Here is a 20053-nt window from a genome sequence, read left to right as displayed (position 1 = left end):
TTCCTTAACTAGATATATGAAAAAATCATCGACTCGACTTAAAACATTTGGCAAATGCAACTTATATGCCACTTTTTTCGAACTTCTTTAACACCTCATATGGCCCGATATACTTTGGACTTAACTTTCGCTTCTTCCCAAATCGCATCACCCCTTTCATTGAGATATTTTCAACAATACCTTCTCCCAACCTGAAACTCTTCATCCCTTCGCTTCAAATCAGCATAACTCTTAAAACCTTGATCTTTTCTTGAATCACTTTCACCTCTTTCGCCGTCTCTTTGAGGAATTCGGCTCCAAGCACCACAGTTTCACTAATATCATTCCAGCAGACTGACGTCTACACTTCCGACCATATAAAGCCTAAAACAGAGCCATACCAATATACTTGCATGATGACTGTTTGTTATAGGAAAATTCTATTAAATCCAAGAAATCCTCCCACGAACCCTGATACTCCATAACACAAGATCACAACATATCTTCTAAAGTCTGAATTGTTCGTTCCGTTTGTCCATCTGTAGCCAGATGAAAAGCTTTACTCAATAATAAATTAGTTCCCAAAGCCTTCTACAAACTCTACCAAAATTTGATAAGAACCGTGAATCACGATAAAAAACAATGTCCTTAGGCACACCATGATACTTCACCACCCATTTCACATATGCTTTAGCCAATTGATCCATTGACCAAGTATTCTTCATAGGAATGAAAGTTGCTGATTAGCTAAACGATCTACCACTACCAAAATTGTATCATTTATCCTTAATTCTTGGTAATGCAGACACAAAATCCATTGATATAGAATTCCCATTTCCATCTCGGAATATCCAGGGGCTGAACCTTCCTTTGCGATCTCTTGTGCTCAAACTTGACCTTTTAGCATGTGAGACACTTAGCCACGAACTCTGCTACCTCTCGCTTCATGTTTGGCCACCAAAACATTTGCTTCATGTCCTTATACAACTTATCACCACCTGGGTGTACTGAATAAGGTGAGCTATGAGCTTCTTCCATTAATTTCCGCTTCAACTCATCTCTATTATTTGGTATACACCACCTTCCTTTGAACCGAATACTTCCATCATCGGCTATCTGGAAATCGAACCTGACATCCGGATCTTCTCTCGAATCTTTTCTAACTTTTCATCCTTTATTGACCTCCCTAATCTCATCATAGATTGAGGGTTGAATCGACAAAGAACCCAATAATTCTTCAACACCTCCTTCTTCTATTACCTCCAATGACATTTTCTGAAACTCGACACATAACTGACTTGGCAACACTATTGCATTAACTGAATGACTCGACTTTCGACTTAATGCGTCAGCAACAACATTAGCTTTCCCTTCATGATACTGGATCTCTAGATCATTATACTTGATCAACTCCAACCACCTCCTCTGCCTCATGTTCAACTCCTTCTAAGTGAGAATATACTTTAAGCTCTTATGATCCGTATACAACTTACACGTTGCCCCATACAAGTAGTTCGCTATAACTTCAAAGCAAACACTATTACAACTAATTCAAGATCATAGGTTGGATAATTCACCTAATATGATTTTAACTGCCTAAAAGCATAAGCAATGACCTTCCGGTTCTGCATCAATACACACCCTAACGAAAATTTCGAAGCATCACTATAAACATCATACTGCTGACTTTCATCAGGTAGAGCCAAAACAGGTGTTGTAGTCAACCTTTCCTTCAAAAAAAAAACTTCCTCACACTCTGGATTCCTAACAAACTTACATTCTTCCTTCATCAGGCTAGTCATTGGTCTCGAGATATTCGAGAAATCCTTTACAAATCTTCGATAGTAACCAGCTAACCCAAGGAAACTCCTTATATCACAACTATCTTTGGTATTGGCCACTCGCGCACCGCTTGAATCTTAGCAGGTCCACTGAAACTCCATCCTTTAAGATAACATGTCCTAAAAATGCAACCTTATCCAACCAAAAACTCACACTTAGAGAACTTGGCGTACAACTTATGCTCTCTTAGGGTGGACAAAACTTCCCTCAAATGCAGTTCATGACTGCTCCTAACCTTCGAATATATCAAAATATCATCTATAACACAACCACATATTTATTCAAGCATGGCCTGAAAATCCTATGCATCAAATCCATGAACATTGCAGGTGCGTTATTCAGACCAAATGGCATCACTGTGAACTCAAAGTGACCATGACGCATCCTAAACGCAGTCTTAGAAATATCACCCTCAACAATCCTCAATTGGTGATAACCTAACCTCAAATCTATCTTCGAGAAAATCCCACTCCTTTCAACTGATCAAATAAATCATCTATTCTCGGAAGGATACTTATTCTTGATCGTCACATTGTTCAACTCCCGATAATCAATGCACAACCTCAAACTACCATCCTTCTTTTCACAACAATACAGGTGCATCCCAAGGAGACGAACTAGGTCTTATACCCTTTTTCAATAACTCCTCCAACTGAACTTTTAACTCTTTCATCTCAGCTGGAGCCATTCTATAGGAGCCTTTGAAATAGGTCCGGTTCCTGGCATCAAGTCTACGATGAACTCAAGATCCCTAACCGGTGGCACACTCGGTATCTCTTCAGGAAACACATCAGGAAACTCAGATACGACGGGATCTCCCTATTCTCATCTTCCTTTTCAATCCTCTGAACTCCACATAAGAATAATGGACACCCCTTCTTCACATAAGATTGAATTCTCATCGCAGACACTATCTTCATTCCCTTCTCCTTCCCAAGCTTCCTATAAGTCACCCTTTCTTTCTTGGGGACTAAGGACACCTTCTGGGCCTCCAATCAATCCGAGCCTTGAATCTCCCCAACCAATCCATCCCCAAAACCACATTGAGGTCTGACAAATCAAACTCAACTAAGTCGGATGGAAAGTTCACCCAACTATCACTAAAGGTATTTGACTATGCAACCTTGTACAATTAAACATTTTCCTTGATGGCAATGCAATTTCAAAGAAATAGACACTGGACTGCTTAACTGGAGCTTGTCTACTAAAGTGCTAGAAATAAATGAATGAGATGCTCCTGAATCAAATAACACTTTGACAGACAAGGAATTAATGAAAAAGGTTCCAACTACTACCTCAGAAACATTCTGAGCCTCACGGCGGTTCATGATGAAAACTCTGCCTTTAGACTGATTCTCCATCCCTGGTTTAACACCAGCACTGGAAGAAGCTAACTTTGTTGATCATTCTGAGGTGCCTTACTACTCGGGTCAGGTTTGACTGCAGGTTCTCCACCAGCTTTTCTAAAGCACTCATACTCACGGTGCCCCAATTTCTGACAATAATGGCATGTCACCAAGTTGCCTTGACAATCTTTTCCAGGGTAGTTCTTATCACACCTTTTGCAGAAAAAGGTTCGCTCACTTTCTTCCCATTACCTTGATTCCCATTAGGCTTCCGACTAGATACCTATTGTATTTCTCAGTTTGGTTAAATCCACCATTAGGCTTAGGCTTCTTATCTCCATTTGTTGGTTCCCATTGTTGTTATCTTCCTCTTTTCCCAGAGAAGGTCCTTCAAGCTCTCTTCTTTAATCCCATAAAGTGAGCAGCTCTACCATAAATTTCATCAAGAGTCTCAAAAGTTACTCCTCCCAACTTACTTTGGAGGTTAAGGTCAACCCTTTGGGCCTTCAAAGTCTCAGATGGTACTATCTCAGGCGCAAACCTCATTAACTCCAAAATTTGCTATAATACTCATTAACAACATAGTCCCATCTCAATTGGTGAACTCCATAGCCTTTTGCTTCCTTAAGTACGAGGATAAAACTTAGTCCTCAAGGCTCTTTAAACTCGTTCCACCAAAGTTCGGATCCTCTAAAGATCATCTTTCCTTTGTTTCCACCATAGGTCTGCCACATCTCTCAAATAATAAACAACATTATTAACCTAGGTTTTCAGGTACACTATAGCATTAAAAAGCTTATCGAATTCTCATCTAGTTTTCTAAGCAGTGGGTCTTCTTTCCCATAGTAAGTCGAGGTTTGACTGATGACCTCACGAAAACTTTCACTCTACTTGATTTCTTGATATCTATCACCTGAATGACATTTTCAGCATCTTTGCTACCCTACTAACCATAGAACTTATACTCCTTCTCCTTCTTTCTGCCATTTTCTAGATATAAGGGTGTTTGAGGATAAATTTCAACAACATTCATAGAATAGTTGTTAACTACCAAACAATTCAATAGACGTAAGTATAACTATTCAAAACATAGCAATCACATATTTCATATATCATGGCCAAATATTAGCCTTTAATAACAACTACTAGAATATTTGAGTGTATCAAAATATTCTTAAGACAATTAGCGCTTCATGGCCAAAACAAAACTATTATGTCTAGGTTACTGAAACTTCACTCTGGTACGTATTCTGTCTATATAACATTCTCCAACTCATCAATGGCCATATAATCAGACTGGCCTGAGTATTTTCGAGAGGTAAAAAAAAATACATATAGTACTACTATTTGCTCGCCAATGCAGCATACTCTTGCTTATCCCATACATAGGGAATAACATAAACTTTTTCCTCAACTTCCAACAACAATCATATAAAAGCAAAAAAAAAAAAAAGAAATATTACAACACATCATAAAAGTAATATTAATATATGTAATAAAAAATATGATCAAATTTGTACTAAATGCACCACTATGGCTTAAAATATTTATTTCAAAAATTTTAAAGTGTACTTGATTTCGATATAGAATAGCCAAGGTGATTATAGCTCCCAGGTAAGGAAGTTACCCACAGCGTCGGGGAGAGCCTTCCTAATCCTAGACAGAGCTTGTCACCCCAACATGACTACACCCTTTATCTTTCCAAATAAAAAATATAATAAATATATATCATTTTTGTGGTACTAGCAAGATGCATCTATACAAATCGTCAAAAAGAAAACAATTAAACTTAACAAAATATTTTAAATGCAAATTCAAAACACTATATGCCCATCTTATGTCTACTCATTAATTTTAATATTCAACTTTATCTTTTTCAACACTTGAAAAACTGATACCACATTGTAACACCCCAAATTACTCACTTATAAATAAATAATAATATTGAGTAATTTAGGAGTATTACCGCCACGTGACTAACACGCTTTCGGCAACCAACTACTAACTAACAAAATAACTTGCAACGGAAGACTTTAACCAAAAATAATAAATACTTTTTTATTAATAAAAGTAAATATTGTCTCAAACTCAATATAAAAACACCTAATCTAGGTGAAGATCCCTTCCTAGTATGCTCCCATGCACATCCAAAATTCACCTGCAAATCTGCTTACCAAAAAGGTAAACAGGGAAAGCCAAATAGGAAAAAGGAAATACGCGTCAGTATAAAACTGAGTACGAAATTACTAGATAAGTAACACATTTGTTAGTTCATAACAATTTTTCGTTTCGAAAACTCCATTACCAATAATTCAAGAATAACTCTTTAAGAATAAACTATTTTCAAACACTTAATAATAATTCAAGAATAACATTTTAAGAACAAACTCTTTCCAAACACTTGAATAATAATTCAAGAACAACCTTTTAAGAACAAACTCTTTCCAAACACTTGAATAATAATTCAAGAATAACCTTTTAAGAATAAACTCTTTCCAAACAACTTGGATTAAAAATAATCCTGAAAACAATTCCTCTTCTTATCTCCCCTTCTATTTTGCTAAGTGTGCACACCCCCCAAGCTAGTCATCCCATCACGGAGCTATATCAAGGGGTAACTATAATTGCCAACAAGTGGACTTTGAATCTCTTGATATTAATCAAGCGGAAATAATAATAATATGACTTGTAAGTCATGAGTAAACCTCCTTCCTCATAAACAACTTTTTGAACATTCAAAGTTCATAAAAACCAATCAACCTTTCCTTGTAAAATAATTTAATTTTCCAAAAAGGATAACAAAACTTCTATATAAAAATGATTGATAAAATCATTCATTCTTTTCACTTTCAAGAGTGAATAATAAAACATTGTAACCATTTTAAATCAAATTTCTAAACCAATCCAACCAATAAAATCAATAAACAACTTTATCATATAAACACATTTTAAAAGATCTAGCTACATAACGTACCTTGATCTTGCACAAACTAATACTAGTATCTTCACTTATTCTTATACTTGAGCTTTCTCATAGCCAACCAACAAGCAATCTACCACATGAACTTAATCATGAATTTAAACATGAATGATTTATCATGAGCATAATATTTTTGAGTAAGAAATATGAAAATATTTTTTTAAACAAAAGAAAATTGAAACTTGAATAAGAAATATAAAACTAGAATACATAGGAAGAGAAAGAAGAACTTTGAAGTAAGAAATTATAGATTCTTCAAAGTTTTTGTGTGGAAAAGATGGCTAAAGGTGTGGGGTATTTATAGGAGTAGAATAGATAGTACTTAATTTTCAAAATTAAAGGGTTTGTAACCTTCACCATAAATTAGGGATTAAACCAAGATTTGTAACCTTCATCATAAATTTGGAAAACAAAACTCCCCCATTTACTTCACAATCCCGTCAAAAATAATGGCCTAAAAAAAAAATTTTTTTTTTTTTTTTTTTTTTTTTTGGTTTTTTGAATAATTTTGACTAGGATTTAAAACCAAAAGTTTAACAAATCCAATTTTGGCGCCATATTCCCGCCAAAATAATTTAAAACCAATAAATATACTAAAATATCCTTTGCTTAAAATATTTATTTTAGAAAATAAATATAAAATATATATTTATTTATTTAAATAAATACTAAAAATACGGGGTATTACACATCAAGGCCGTTATTGTGACCCACTTAATGCTGATGAAGTTTGAGTGTGATGGGGGGAAGATTGGATCTCTCTATGGAGATCAGCAAGCTGCTAGAGAATGCTACCTCACCACTCTTAAACCATCATCATGGAAGGAGAAGGCAGAGCGTCCAAAGGCCCGTGAGGATGATCCGGCCGAGAAGGTAAAAGGTCAAATTGTTGAGATAAAGCAAGAAGTTGAGAAAGTCCAAGAGCTACCTTTCCCTGAGAGCAAGCCGTCTATGCTCTTGCCCAGCAAGAAGAGGAAGTGTTTGGCAATTAAAGAAGAAAAGCATTCATCTGAGGAGATTATGGCTATAATGAGTCTGGGACTAGAACGTCCAGAGCCGGTAGAAAGTCCGGTAGAAATTTGCTTAAATCCAGAGCGTCCAGAGAGGACATTGAAAATAGGATCAGTATTGAGATCAGAAATCAAGGACGCCTTAGTTGCGTTGCTGCGAGAATTTGAAGATGTGTTCGCCTATGCTGTAGAGGAAATGCACGGGATAGATCCTGAGGTGGCAGTGCATAAGCTCAACATTGAGCCAGGGCAGAAGCCTATTCGGCAGAAGAAGAGGCATCTAGGGCCGGCCAGAAATAAGGCCGTTGATGAAGAAGTTCAAAAGCTGCTCAAGTCTAAGTTCATCCGGGAAACTTATTACCCAGATCGGGTGGCAAATGTTGTGATGGTTCCGAAGCCGAATGGCACATGGAGAATGTGCGTTGATTATACGGATCTGAACAAGGCTTGTCCTAAGGACAGCTTTCCGTTACCCATAATCGATCGTCTGGTAGATTCAACAGCCGACCACGCATTGCTGAGTTTTATGGACGCTTACTCCGGCTTCCACCAGATTCCCATGTGGCTGGGCGACCAAGATAAAACCTCCTTCATTACTGAGAAAGGGTTGTATGGATGGCTCAGAATGCCCTTCGGCCTAAGAAATGCGCCAACCACATTTCAAAGGCTTATCAACACGGTGTTTCAGCCGCAGCTTGGGAGAAACATGGAAGCCTATATCGACGACATGATCGTCAAAAGTAAAGAAGAAAGAGATCATCTGGATGATTTGAGGGAAACATTCCTCACCTTGAGGAAGTTCAAGTTGAAGCTCAACCCGCAGAAATGTGTATTCGGCGTAGTGGCTGGAAAATTTCTGGGGTTTTTGGTTGATCAGAGAGGGATTGAGGCCAATCCCGACAAAATTCAAGCTATAATGAATATGACTTTGCCGTCCAAAGTCAAAGACGTTCAGCGTCTGACGGGCTGTTTGGCTGCTCTTGGACGGTTTCTCTCGAAATCAGGGGACAAATGTCACCATTTCTTTGCAACTATTAAAAAGAATGCCAAGTTTGAGTGGACGGAAGAAGCTAAGGTGGCGCTTCAGCAAGTTAAAGATCATCTTCGGCAGCTGCCTAGATTGATCAGTCCGGCCGAGGGAGAAAAATTGTACGTTTACCTGGTCATGTCTCCGTTCGCGGTAAGTGCTGTTCTCTTGGCTGAGAGAGACTCAGTGCAAATACCCATCTATTTTGTGAGCCATGTATTGAAGGACGCGGAGAGCAGGTACTCGTCCATTGAGAAGTTCGGCCTGGCTTTGTTGATGGCCAACCGGAAGTTAAGGCCTTACTTCCTAGCCCATAGCATTCTAGTTTATACTGAACAGCCGCTGAGGCAAGTGTTACATAAGATGGATGCATCTGGCCGGATGTTGAAATGGGCCGTTGAGCTCAATATGTTTGACTTAACATTTGAGCCCCGAAAGGCAATCAAAGGGCAAGCCTTGGCTGATTTCATTGTAGAGCTTACTCGGCCTACAGTAGAAAGCGTCCAAGACCCAGCAGAGGGAAAGCGTCATTGGACCCTTATGGTGGATGGATCCTCAACTGCGAACGGATGTGGGGCAGGGATCATCTTTCAATCCCCAGAAGGAGACAAGTTTGAATATGCAATGAAGTTTAAATTCCAGGCTTCGAACAATGAGGCAGAGTATGAAGCGCTCTTAGCCGGCATAAAAATGTGCAAAGCGGCTGGAGCTTCGGAGATTGAGGCTAAAACTGATTCTCTGCTGGTCGTCAGTCAAGTAAACGGAGACTTTGAGTGCAAAGAAGCATCCATGAGTAAGTATATGAACTTGGTTAAGGAGGAGATCAAGTCTTTGAAGAGGTTCGTCCTGGATCAGGTGCCTAGATCTGAAAATCATCAGGCCGATGCTCTTTCTAAGCTGGCTAGTTCGGCTGAGGGAGATGTTCATAGAACGGTCTTCTGGGAGGTCAAGGTGGCCAAGAGTATTGAGACCGAGGAAATTCTGATTCTTAGCCGAGAAAATGAGTGGATGAGCCCCATCATTGAGTTTAAGAAGACTGGCCGGTTGCCTCTTGATCCAATAGAAGCTAAGTGATGTGAAGCAAGGGACAAGTGGTTCAAATTATGGAATAAGACTCTATACAAAAAATCCTACAACCGGCCTCTTCTCAAATGCATCAGTCGAAAGGAGGGATTGGACGTGTTAAAAGAGCTACCTGAAGGAGCTTGTGCTTCCCATATTGGAGGAAGGGCATTAGGAGAAAATGCACTAAGGACTGGCTACTTTTGGCCGACTTTGAAAGAGGACGCCTTGCTATATGCAAAAAAATGTGATAGTTGTCAGAGGCATGGCAACATTCATCAGAAGCCGTCCAACTACTTAACTCCAATTCTCTTCCCCTCCCCTTTGCTAAATGGGGGATGGATATTCTTGGTCCCTTCCCTATTGCTGCCGGCCAGAAGAAGTTTGTAATAGTAGCTGTGGAATACTTTACAAAGTGGGTTGAAGCTGAAGCATTAAGAGGCATTACCACCAATGACGTCAAAGGGTTCATCTGGAAGAACCTGATTACAAGGTTTGGTATGCCTCAGTCGATCGTCTTTGATAATGGGCCACAATTTGAAACACCCAAGCTCCGTCAATGGTTGGCCGATCAAGGAATCAAAGCTCACTTTGCTGCAGTAGCTCATCCACAGGCTAATGGGCAAGTTGAGGCTTTTAACAAAATTCTGTCGGCCGGGATCAAAAAGAAGTTAGATAATAGGGGCTATGGGTAGAAGAATTGCAGCTGGTCTTATGGTCAATAAGGACGACGACCAAGAATTCCACAGGAGAAACTCCTTTCATGATAGTCTATGGCTCTGAGGCCGTCCTTCCTATTGAGGTTGAAGAACCCACCTTAAGGGTGATGATGTACTCAGAAGATGCTAACTGGGCAGCTCTTCGGACGGCTTTGGACTTAGTTCCCGAAGTCAGGAGTAATGCATTGCTGAGGATGCAGCTATACAAGTTGAGAATGGCAAGGGAGTTCAACAAGAGAGTTGCAAGGCGTCCATTGAAGCTTGGAGACCTCGTCTTGAGGAAAATGGAAGCAGTCGGCCGAGCCAGAGAGCTAGGAAAGCTCACTCCTAACTGGGAAGGACCCTACAAAATAATCGAAGTAGTGCAGAATGGCACCTTTCGTCTGGAAGGCATGGACGGACGTTCCATTCCTAGGACGTGGAATTCCGATACTTTGAAGAAATACTTTGTTTAGGGTATCTAGGCAAATTGTAATCTTCTCTTAATGCATTACAATGAAAAAAGTAGAATGTATACATGTACCTTGACTATCCGTCAAGCAAAATTCATATAATACAGCTCTACTTCTCTATGACTCTGTTTGATTTATTTGCTTAAGTTATATACTATCGTCCAAAGTTAACTAATTTAACAGACCAGAAAGACAATGCACCTTTCATTAGGAGATTGGTTGAACATGTTATCATCCTAAAATAGATAATTACATGAAATTGGCCGGTGTTTACTTAAAGAGTTAAACATCTCCTAAACAAGGTCGACTGGAATTAGGACGCCTTAGTAAAGGTATCCCACTTTCCGTCCAAAAGCCAAAAACTTAGAAATAACAACCTTAGTAAAGGAACAAGTTATTTCATAAGTCAACAAAGATGGACGAATTGAAAACATTCTAAGAAAAACGTCCAAGTTATTTAAAAATTATGCTCTTTTCTCATTTTTGAACAAAGGTTGAAAAAACCTCCTCGTCCAAAAAGGGGGGCATATAGGGGCACAGTTTATAAATAACTAAGTCTTTGTCCAATGACGAATGATTGTCCAGGTTCTGGCCGAACAAGTTATTAACTTGGCAGTTTTTAAACTCAAGTTTTTGCTTGGGCATCTAGTGAACGTCCAGGAAAGAACTAATGGTTCAGATAAAAAATGTTGGCGAATTGGTTTAATACTTGGGCATTAAAGTATGGGAAATTGGTAAAATGCCTTGATACACTCGGCCAAAGGACTTGGTGTCCCGTCCGAAGTTTGCGTTGACAAATTGCCTTATGACGAATTGCGTTGGTACTTGGCATAAAAATTAAATCATAATTCAAGGCGTCCTATGCACTAAAATGTAAGGCGGTGGAAATTGAAAAAGATAACTTTTCATAGATGGAAGAAATGATTACAATCTACTCTAAAAAACTAAACTACAAGCTAGTCTAAAGCAGTAGTACAAAAAAGTACAAGTACAAGTGGCTCGCGGCCAAAATAAAGGAAATTAAGCGGCTGGAGGGGCATTGTCTTCTTCGTCCTGAGCCTCCGCGTCATCTTCTTCTTCTTCGTCCTTAGAAGATTCTTGGAAGACGGGGGCTCTTCCCCTTGGATATTGGCCTTGTGCAGGCTTTCTTGAAATTCCAGCCGGCGAGCATATCTGGGGATATCCTCTTCTTCGGCCATCATCCCAAAGGCCTGCACGGCCCATTCCTTCGAGGTATCTATGACGGTGTTCATAGCCTCCTTGGCCGCTTCAACTGTTCCGTGACCTCGGCTCGGAGAGCTTGGTTTTTAACCTTAAGGACAAGGTTTTCTCGGTAAAACTCGGCGGCCATGGTCATGACCGAGTTTCTCTCGTCGGTAAGGAAGCGTTCCAAAGACGCTCTCTCGTCCAGCATTTCGGTCAGCCGAAGGAGATAAGTCTTATTTTGAGATTCCAGGTCGGCTGACCGTTTTTCCCAAGCTAGCTTGGATTGCTGGTGCAACACCTCCTGCTCGGCCATTGAGAACTGAGCATGGTCGGCAGCCGCGGTCACGTCCTGGACGAGCTTCTTATTTTATTTTCGAAGCGCTCTCGCCCAGTCCTCGGTTAACATGCTGCGAGCAAAGAACTGAAAATAAAAAAGATGAAGGTATGTCAGGACGGTTGTAAAAACAGAAAAAAAAAAAACAATCAAGTAAAAATTATAAGCGTCTAAAGAAAGAAAGGTGTACCTCGGCAACAAGTTGAGACATGTATCCTACATGCCCTGATGATGCTCCCCTCAACCCCTTGATGTAGGGTTCAGGAAAGCACTTGAAAAGCTCCAGCTTGAGCTTCTCGCGGTCGGCCGATGACATCCTCCCAAAGGCCGGGGAAGATTCATCGTCAGAAAGGGCGGGAGAACCGTCAAGGGCTGGTCCTTTCCCCTTATCTGAAAGATTAGAGGCGTCAGTATTTCTGACCGGAATAACCACGGCTTGTTTGTTGGACGGACTCATCGGACGCCCGCCACCCCGCAATGTTCTAACTATGTTAGAGTAGTAAGACTCACCAGAGGATCGGGAGGCCGTCTTGTATGCCTCCGGCATCTGAGAAACCAATTTGGCAACTGGCCCAGAATAGGCAGACTCGTCCACGCGGCCGTCCGGCATGGCAAATTGGGTCTCTGCTCCGTCCAAGTGAACATCCGCGTCCGGATGCTCAGTGACCAGTGGGCCGGCAGGGCCCCTATAAGTAACCAAGGCCAGTTCCTCGACCTTGGGAGGGTCGTCCTCAGCAGGAATATTAATCACGACCTTGGAGCAGGCCGTGATGATTTCTTCTTCTTTGCTGTGAACCCCTTTGATTTCTTTGAGGAGGGGCTTCACTGGTGGTGGCCGGTCTTTTCTTGGAGGCCGCCTTCTCCACCAACGCCTTGGACGTTGGGGCATTTTTCTGAAAAAAGATACCAAGGGAAAAAGTTAAAGTTGGAACTCGTCTTGAGGTCACGTCATGATGCTCTCTCCTAAAAAAGCAAGGCGTTCAACTATTGTTTGGACGATCTGCTCTTCCAAGAGGCAAATCGTCCAGAAGGGTTCAAGACTGTTTGCTCTTCGAAGAGGCAAAGCGTCAGGACCCAGTCAAGACGATCTGCTCTTCAAAGAAGCAAAACGTCAACAATGGATGTAAGACGGTTTGCTCTTCGAAGAGGCAAAGCGTCAGGACCCAGTCAAGACGACCTGCTCTTCAAAGAAGCAAAACGTCAAAAATGGATGTAAGACGGTTTGCTCTTCGAAGATGCAAAGCGTCAGTACCCAGTCAGGACGGTCTTCTCTTCGAAGAGGCGAAGCGTCCAGAATGGATTCAGGACGGTTTCCTCTTCGTAGAAGCAAGACGTCAGAGGAGTCTATTGACGCTTTATTCCCAAAGGAGCGAGCTCGAAAATATATATATATATATATATATATATATATATATATATATATATATATATATATATATATATATATATATATATATATATAATATAATAATAATTTTAATTACCAGAGTGTCTGCCCTTTTTTCAGCGCCCGTCTTGCTGAACTCCTTCCAGAGGGAATCGGTGAACTTGGACGCGCTCATATCGCCTTTCCAAGATTTTCGTAACTTTGCCTTGGCCGAATCTGCATAAGAAGAAAAAGCAGGGTTAAGTTCTAAAACTCAGAACGAAGGGGTTTTACTTAGAGCTTTTTGAAGAGTATACCTCTATCCGCGGTCGGCCTCAACCCGGCCGCGACCAAGAAGTCGTCGTTGTAAAACATCTCCTTGAAAGGGATCCAGTTGGACGGACCTTTAAAGGAGATGTCGTTGATGGAATACTCTGAAATTTTAAAGTATTCCATCAGATGCTCAGCCGAGCTGTCCTCCAGCTCCAGAAAGGACGTTGTTCGTCCTGTATTAGTAGCACTCCGGCTAGTAAAGCGGTACCGTCTGGCTACCGCCTCGTTTGGAGCTTGGACGAACAGGAACTCGACCTTCCAAGCATGCATCTTGGACGTTTTGTCCCAAGATGTCATAAAACCTTGCCGATTGCAAACACTCACCCAAGCCCCATTCACAGTTTTAGGGACTTTTGAGACGTAGTGCATTTGGGAGAAGGCCGCCATGGATGGCTCGACGCCCTTAAGCTCACAGACGGCTATAAAGTTAAAATATTTTGCCACGAATTTGGGGCAAGTTGATTGGGTCCTATGTTGTAATAGTAAAGAATTCTAGTGATGAAGGGATGAAGAGGAAAGCGTAGTCCGACATCTAAGGCCAGACGGTAAACAGCAAAATGGCCAGCAGGAGCACTAAGTATAGTGTCCTCGTTTCCAGGAAGAACAACCCGATACCCCGGCATGGGTATGGCTGAAGAAAGGTGGTCTAGATGGCGACCTACTCGTCCTAGCCAGCCACTTTCGGCCAGGATGTATCTAGGGTCAGACAAGGGGCCCAGGCGCCGCCTTATCTCAGAAGATGTGGTGGATGGCTCGTCTGAGCCGCTAGCCGCTACCAGCAGCAGAAGCGCTTTCGGCCTCATTTGACTCATCAGAGGCCACTCTTGGGTTTGACGGGTTAGGCTCTGGAGAGCCTTGTCTTTCAGACTCCTCCTGGACGAGTTCAGGAGACGGGTTTTGGTTGGCAGGACGAGCGCTCTGGATCTCTCGCTCTCCGTCAGCGGGAATCCGGCCAGTTGATTCCTCTCTTTCTGAGCTAGAGGCCGGCATGTTAACCCTTCTTCTGATACGAGCTGTCTGCTTGACGCGCGCCAGATTACCCTGCACAGGTAAAGACTGGGTCGTCTGACTTTGCCGTCCATGGCTAAAGAAAAAGAATGCATGTCCGGCCGAGATAGGACCAACTCTAGAAGATGTCGAGGAAGTCAGGCCCTCTGTTCTAGGGTTAGCACCAACCCTTGAGCGGCCGGAATCGTTCGATGTAGAGGATGAATCCATTTTCTTAAAATATGCTTGAAAATATAAAGAAGATGAATGAAGAAATACATGTAGAAGAAAGCTTGGACGAATGTCAAAGACGAGTTGAGACTTCAGACGAGCGGAGTAGCAGTTCGCAAAAACTTGGACGGGAGTAGTTTCTCTCTCTAAAAGCTCAGTAAAAATTGCGGAGTCTCTCTCTCTAGAAAATTTCTCAGCAATGTTAAAATGATTCCAGAAACGACAAGGTCACATATTTATAGAGGGGTGAAAATGACCCCCCCATCCGGTAAAAATAACCGTTACTCTTGAGAATTGACCTGCGGAGACCGACAAAATGGCGCCTCTTTTTTGAAAAAGAGAGGGGCAGTTCCAGGTCGGTTAAAAGAAGAAGATTAATCGTCTTGGCGCCTAGGAAATAATAACTTCCTCTTTTAAGCGGTAAATGTTGTAGCCTAAAACTCAACGGCTACCCTTATGGCACGTGGCGCTATCTCAGCCCTACATGTGGCATTTGTTTAAGCCAAGGAAGGTACAAAGGCCTGCAAGTTCTGTGGGCTAAAGTACACCTCCCTGAGGAAAAGGTGTACTGAAAAGCTCCTTTATGGCCCTAAAATTGTACTTAGGCCCATTGAAATAAAGCCTGATTCAGCTACAAGGTAAAATGTACTAACCAATCAGCACCTGCCACGTGTCCTGATATTATTGCTTAGCCAATCAGGTGCTTCCAAATTAGGGTGACATCAAGGTACAACAGTCATCTCAAACAGTATAAATAGTCCTTGATTTCAGGGTGAAAGGTACGTTTTTTCAGAGCCTAGTACTGTTACTCTGTCATAAATTCTTCTCTCTCTCTACTTTCTCTCTCTAAAAGTTCATTTACATCCCTGATATCTGACTTAAGCATCGGAGGGGGAAATACCACCCAAACCTCCAGGGTGGATCCTTTATTGCAGGTTGCTGGTCAGAAGTTTGCCCCGGGATTCGAGCCAATCATTGTTGCACAAGTCTCCAGTTTTAGAACCTATCTTTGGGAGTTGTGATATTTAATTACTAGTTTCGTACTAAGTAACAATACGAATCGGGTGCACACTCAATTAGTGTGCACCGGGTCATATTAGTTTTTTATATAATATATAAAAGATATATTCTAACATTAAACAACTAATCCAACTTAGAAAGAGAGTAGAGCACTTACATCGGAACACAAGATATTAATGCAGAGAGTCGGTCGAAACACAAGATATTAATGCAGAAAGTAGGCATTTTTTGCACGTGGACACCATTATTCATTAATCAACCAGAAGAAAAACTGTGTACTTCAAAGGTGAGAATGCATGAGTTAGCTCCATGCTTATTTATTGAGTTTCATATAAGTATATGTCATGAATTGATCACCCTTAGTACCTCGTACATTGTGAATGTACGAAACGTCAAATGTTCATCGTGCAAAAAACCAACTAGAAATTACAAACAGTAAAAGGTTTTTTCTCATGAGTAACAGTAAAGAATTCCTTACAGAAGGGAGCGAACCAGCTTTAAGCCATACAGGCAAACTCTAGAAAACAGCTGCATAAACTTGCCAAACTAGAGGCATCCATGTTGCCACATAGATTGAAAACTTTACAGCTCTGTTTCAGTTACTGGTGATTATTACAAAGTTACTTCTACCAGTGATTTTTTAAATCCTTGGGGAGGATTTGGAAGTGGCAACGGAGGTGGCTCTAATGGAAGACTCTTCTCCTTCTTCGTGGAGGGTGGTGTTGAAGGCGACTTTTCCTTGTCGTTTTCTTTTCGCCTTGAGAGGCCAGCTTTTTCTCTCAACATCTCAAACTTCTCTTTGATTTTCCGCCGGATTTCATCCTTTGTCATACGTGCTTCAGCAACTTTAGGTGATGATATACCAATCCCACTCGCTGACAAAGTGGTCAAACAAATCAATGCATCTCTTCGGGTGACACACAGTTGTTTGGGTGCCTCCAGTTTTGCATCCCCCTTGCATCTTACCTTCACAATTGGTAAAATGCCATTAACAAGAATTATGCAAATTATACAAAGCGAGAAAGCTAGCCCTTTTGACCCCGCCCTGAAATTGAAAGTCACATTCTAAGCTTCTCCTGACCCCCTGGATATCCCCAAGAAGCACCATGTGAAATATACGCGAAATAATAAAAGGAATCTGTAAGACTAAAGCCATCGAAACTCAAGAAACCCAATGCAACTTTCTCGGTGGATACATGACACATCTATCCACAATATATATTGGTCTTCCAGATTCTACAGTGCTCCTAATATTGAACACTCTGATGGAAAGGTTCCCAAATTACATAATCTGCAGCATAGCATGTTTAAAAGATACGTCTGACAACATAATAGCCTTTCTAATTCACACATATTCTCGCTCGTTTACGCATCATAGGTATAAAGGTTTATATAATTGAATTCTCACTGTTTTGCAAGAAATGCACATGTTCAGCATGCAATATTGATCTTCAATTCAATTCAAGCTGGAATGCGTCATCATAAAATGAAATACTTTTACCAAGTTGCAGAGTCAGATAAAGAAAATCAAGGAAGATGTTACAGCATATTATCTGATAGGTTTTTTTTTTTTGGCAAGAGCCTAATACTGGTTTTCCCTTCCCTTTCTTAGGTGGAAGTATATGGTCCAAAACAAGTGATTGATCGGGTCAGACTTGAATTGGATGACTTCAGAATAGGGTTACTTGCGACCTTGCACGTCGAGTATGGAATGTGACTCATTTTTATCTGTTGCACGTCGAGTACAGAATGTAACCCAAATCTACTCATCTTTATAATGCCATTAGCCCTTGCAACCTTGCATTTTATCTGTTGCTAACACCTTTTGTGTTACATGTGACACAAAATGAGTCATAGTATTTGAATTTTACTACTATAATAATACTTGCAACAACAACAATCCTGCAGCATAAACCAAATAAGTTATTGAATGTGGTTATCCACAAAGATCATCTTCGGCCATTTCTTTCTATTAAGTGCTATATACTCCTGCAAATCTATTTCTCCTCTCTACTTTCTACACTGGTGTATTTCATGTTCGACATGGCACATGACCAAACCGAGTTAATCCCTTATCTTATCCTTGATATCTGCAGGTTCAACCTTTCTTTGAATGTCTTCATTCCAGATTATATCCCTTAAGGTGTTCCGAGACATATACCCACCTTTTTAATAGGATATAACAAAAGTGCCCACAATCCAACTCAATCCCGTCACATTTGAGCTTACTTGCACAAATAGCTCATTCAGCAATATCCGACGAATCACTATACTCAAAGCTCAACTCTCCCGAAATGCACAGTATGCTCCATGATAACTTTTAACCAACCTTCATAAGGTAGTTGCCAGCGGCCACTAATCAATTTATGTGCCACACTGCCACTAGATACTGCAACCACATTTCTCCCTAAATTCGCCTCCCTAAGCATATCGAAGTAAATGAGTACGTCATCTCAATAGTCTCCTTATCATCCCTTCCTCCACCATGTACTACATCCTTCCCAAAATTTCAGCATCATCATGCCATCCTATATGAAGCATGAAAACCTCTAGGACCCGTTGTTTCCCGTTTTCAAAACCTGAGCCGCTTCCGTGCTAATGAATCCCTAAGGATGTGACTTCAGGTTCGGAACCCCAGCCATGTCTTTGCTACACAAGTCACCAACATAGATTTCCCAAACTATTCATTACTTAATCCAACCTATTGGCAATAAGCTCGACTCCATCATTTCATTAGACCTTAATTATCCAAACAGGAGCAGATTATCTCAAATCTTCAAGATATCACATTTTCCGGTCGCATTTTTTTCCCATCAATTCAAGATCCAAACCACACCCCATATTCTTCCCAAGAATCTACAAACGAAGTATATTCCAAATTTCCATCCAACAAACCCCAGAAAGTAGATAGAAAAATTGATTGTTTTTACAGTAATCATGTAAGCCAGTTACATTTACAAGACCGCATTTAATCAAAATATTAAGATCTCCACAAAAACAAATCCTTAACCATTCTGTACATCACCCAGATCACTTCACTTTGACCCTTTTATAGCAGATATTAAGTTGTTGCACCAAAAACATTAAGATTTCGATAACTCAATTGATAGTTCTAACACAAACTCATAGTTTCCCATTTAGAATGAAGTCCAGAGATTTCAGTTGATCAACATCAATAAAGTAACATCTTCCAGAATTTAAAGAACGTTAAGAAAATGAAATGAAACCAACAATTTTTTTTTGGAGAAAGTAAGTAAAATAAAAATACCTGAAATGGCCGGAGTTTTCTGGGTGCAAGTTGAGCACAAGAAGATTTTAGCCCCGAAAGGTTTGCTGATGTTTGTGGAACGGCTGCCATTCTCAAAATGCTGCGGAATTTGATGGTCAAATTTGGAATTTTAAGTTGAAAGTGTGAAAAGTTGAGAGAAATTGATTTGAAATAGGAGGCAAGTCGATGTTATTTCGGGCCATGTGGATCCTTGTGTCCAAAAGAGCAGGGGAAAAACTTGAATACTTCTTTTTTTTTTCACTTTTATCCATAAGTGTCTTTGTTTGAAACTTTTTGTAAAAAACTGCATGTTAAAATGTTTTTTTTCAAAAAACTATCACTAAGGCTCCGTTTGGTAGGGCGTAAAACGTTTTCCCGGAAAACTGTTTTCCTCTATTTTCAGTTTTACATTGTTTGGTTGGCAAAAGAGTGTAAAACCATTTTCCCTTGGGGTAAAATTACTCTCCCAAGGATGGAAACCATTTTCCTTTCAAAATGAAGGGAAAACTATTTCCTTCTTTCTCTTGTACACTCCTCTCACTCCTCCTTACTTTCCCTTTCATTTTCCTTTCATTTCATCATTTTTTTTACATCGAACCAAACAACGGAAAACTAAATTTGGAATTGTGTTTTCCATTGTAAATTGTTTTCCATGAAAATCATTTTACACTGAAAATATTTTACGCCCTACCAAACGGAGCCTAAAGTTACTTACAGTTGTTGATAAGTGTTATAAAATTTTGAGGCGCTGGCTAAACTTTTCAAGCCACTTAAAATCACGTGACGAACACGTGTTCTTTATATTTCATTTTTGGAAGCCATTTCTTCCACTTCTCTCATATCTCACACTCCCCTTTTTCTCTTCTGTTTATTTACAAATTAAAATCCCTA

General features: G+C 40.4%; 1 protein-coding gene across 1 annotated transcript; it reads right to left on the bottom strand.

The window, feature by feature from the left end:
• Positions 1-16320: 16320 nt before the first annotated feature.
• Positions 16321-19375, bottom strand: LOC104896874 (hypothetical protein). The gene is made up of 2 exons (XM_010683660.4): positions 19163-19375; positions 16321-16860 (listed from the first exon to the last, which is right to left on the bottom strand). The coding sequence occupies exons 1-2, from the start codon at positions 19250-19252 to the stop codon at positions 16507-16509; spliced, it is 444 nt and encodes a 147-aa protein (XP_010681962.2). The 5' UTR covers positions 19253-19375; the 3' UTR covers positions 16321-16506.
• Positions 19376-20053: the final 678 nt, after the last annotated feature.

The sequence above is a fragment of the Beta vulgaris genome, chromosome 6, assembly GCF_026745355.1.
Source record: "Beta vulgaris subsp. vulgaris cultivar EL10 chromosome 6, EL10.2, whole genome shotgun sequence".
In the NCBI taxonomy this organism is placed as follows: domain Eukaryota; kingdom Viridiplantae; phylum Streptophyta; class Magnoliopsida; order Caryophyllales; family Amaranthaceae; genus Beta; species Beta vulgaris.
This window is presented reverse-complemented; position numbering and strand designations above follow the sequence as displayed.

Bases quoted from the DNA above. Each gene is read 5' to 3' on its own strand.
- LOC104896874 (XM_010683660.4), bottom strand. From the start codon at position 19,252: ATGGCAGCCGTTCCACAAACATCAGCAAACCTTTCGGGGCTAAAATCT. The intron at 16,861-19,162 runs GTATTTTTATTT...CCAATTGTGAAG, and splicing joins GAAAACTCCGGCCATTTCAG to GTAAGATGCAAGGGGGATGC.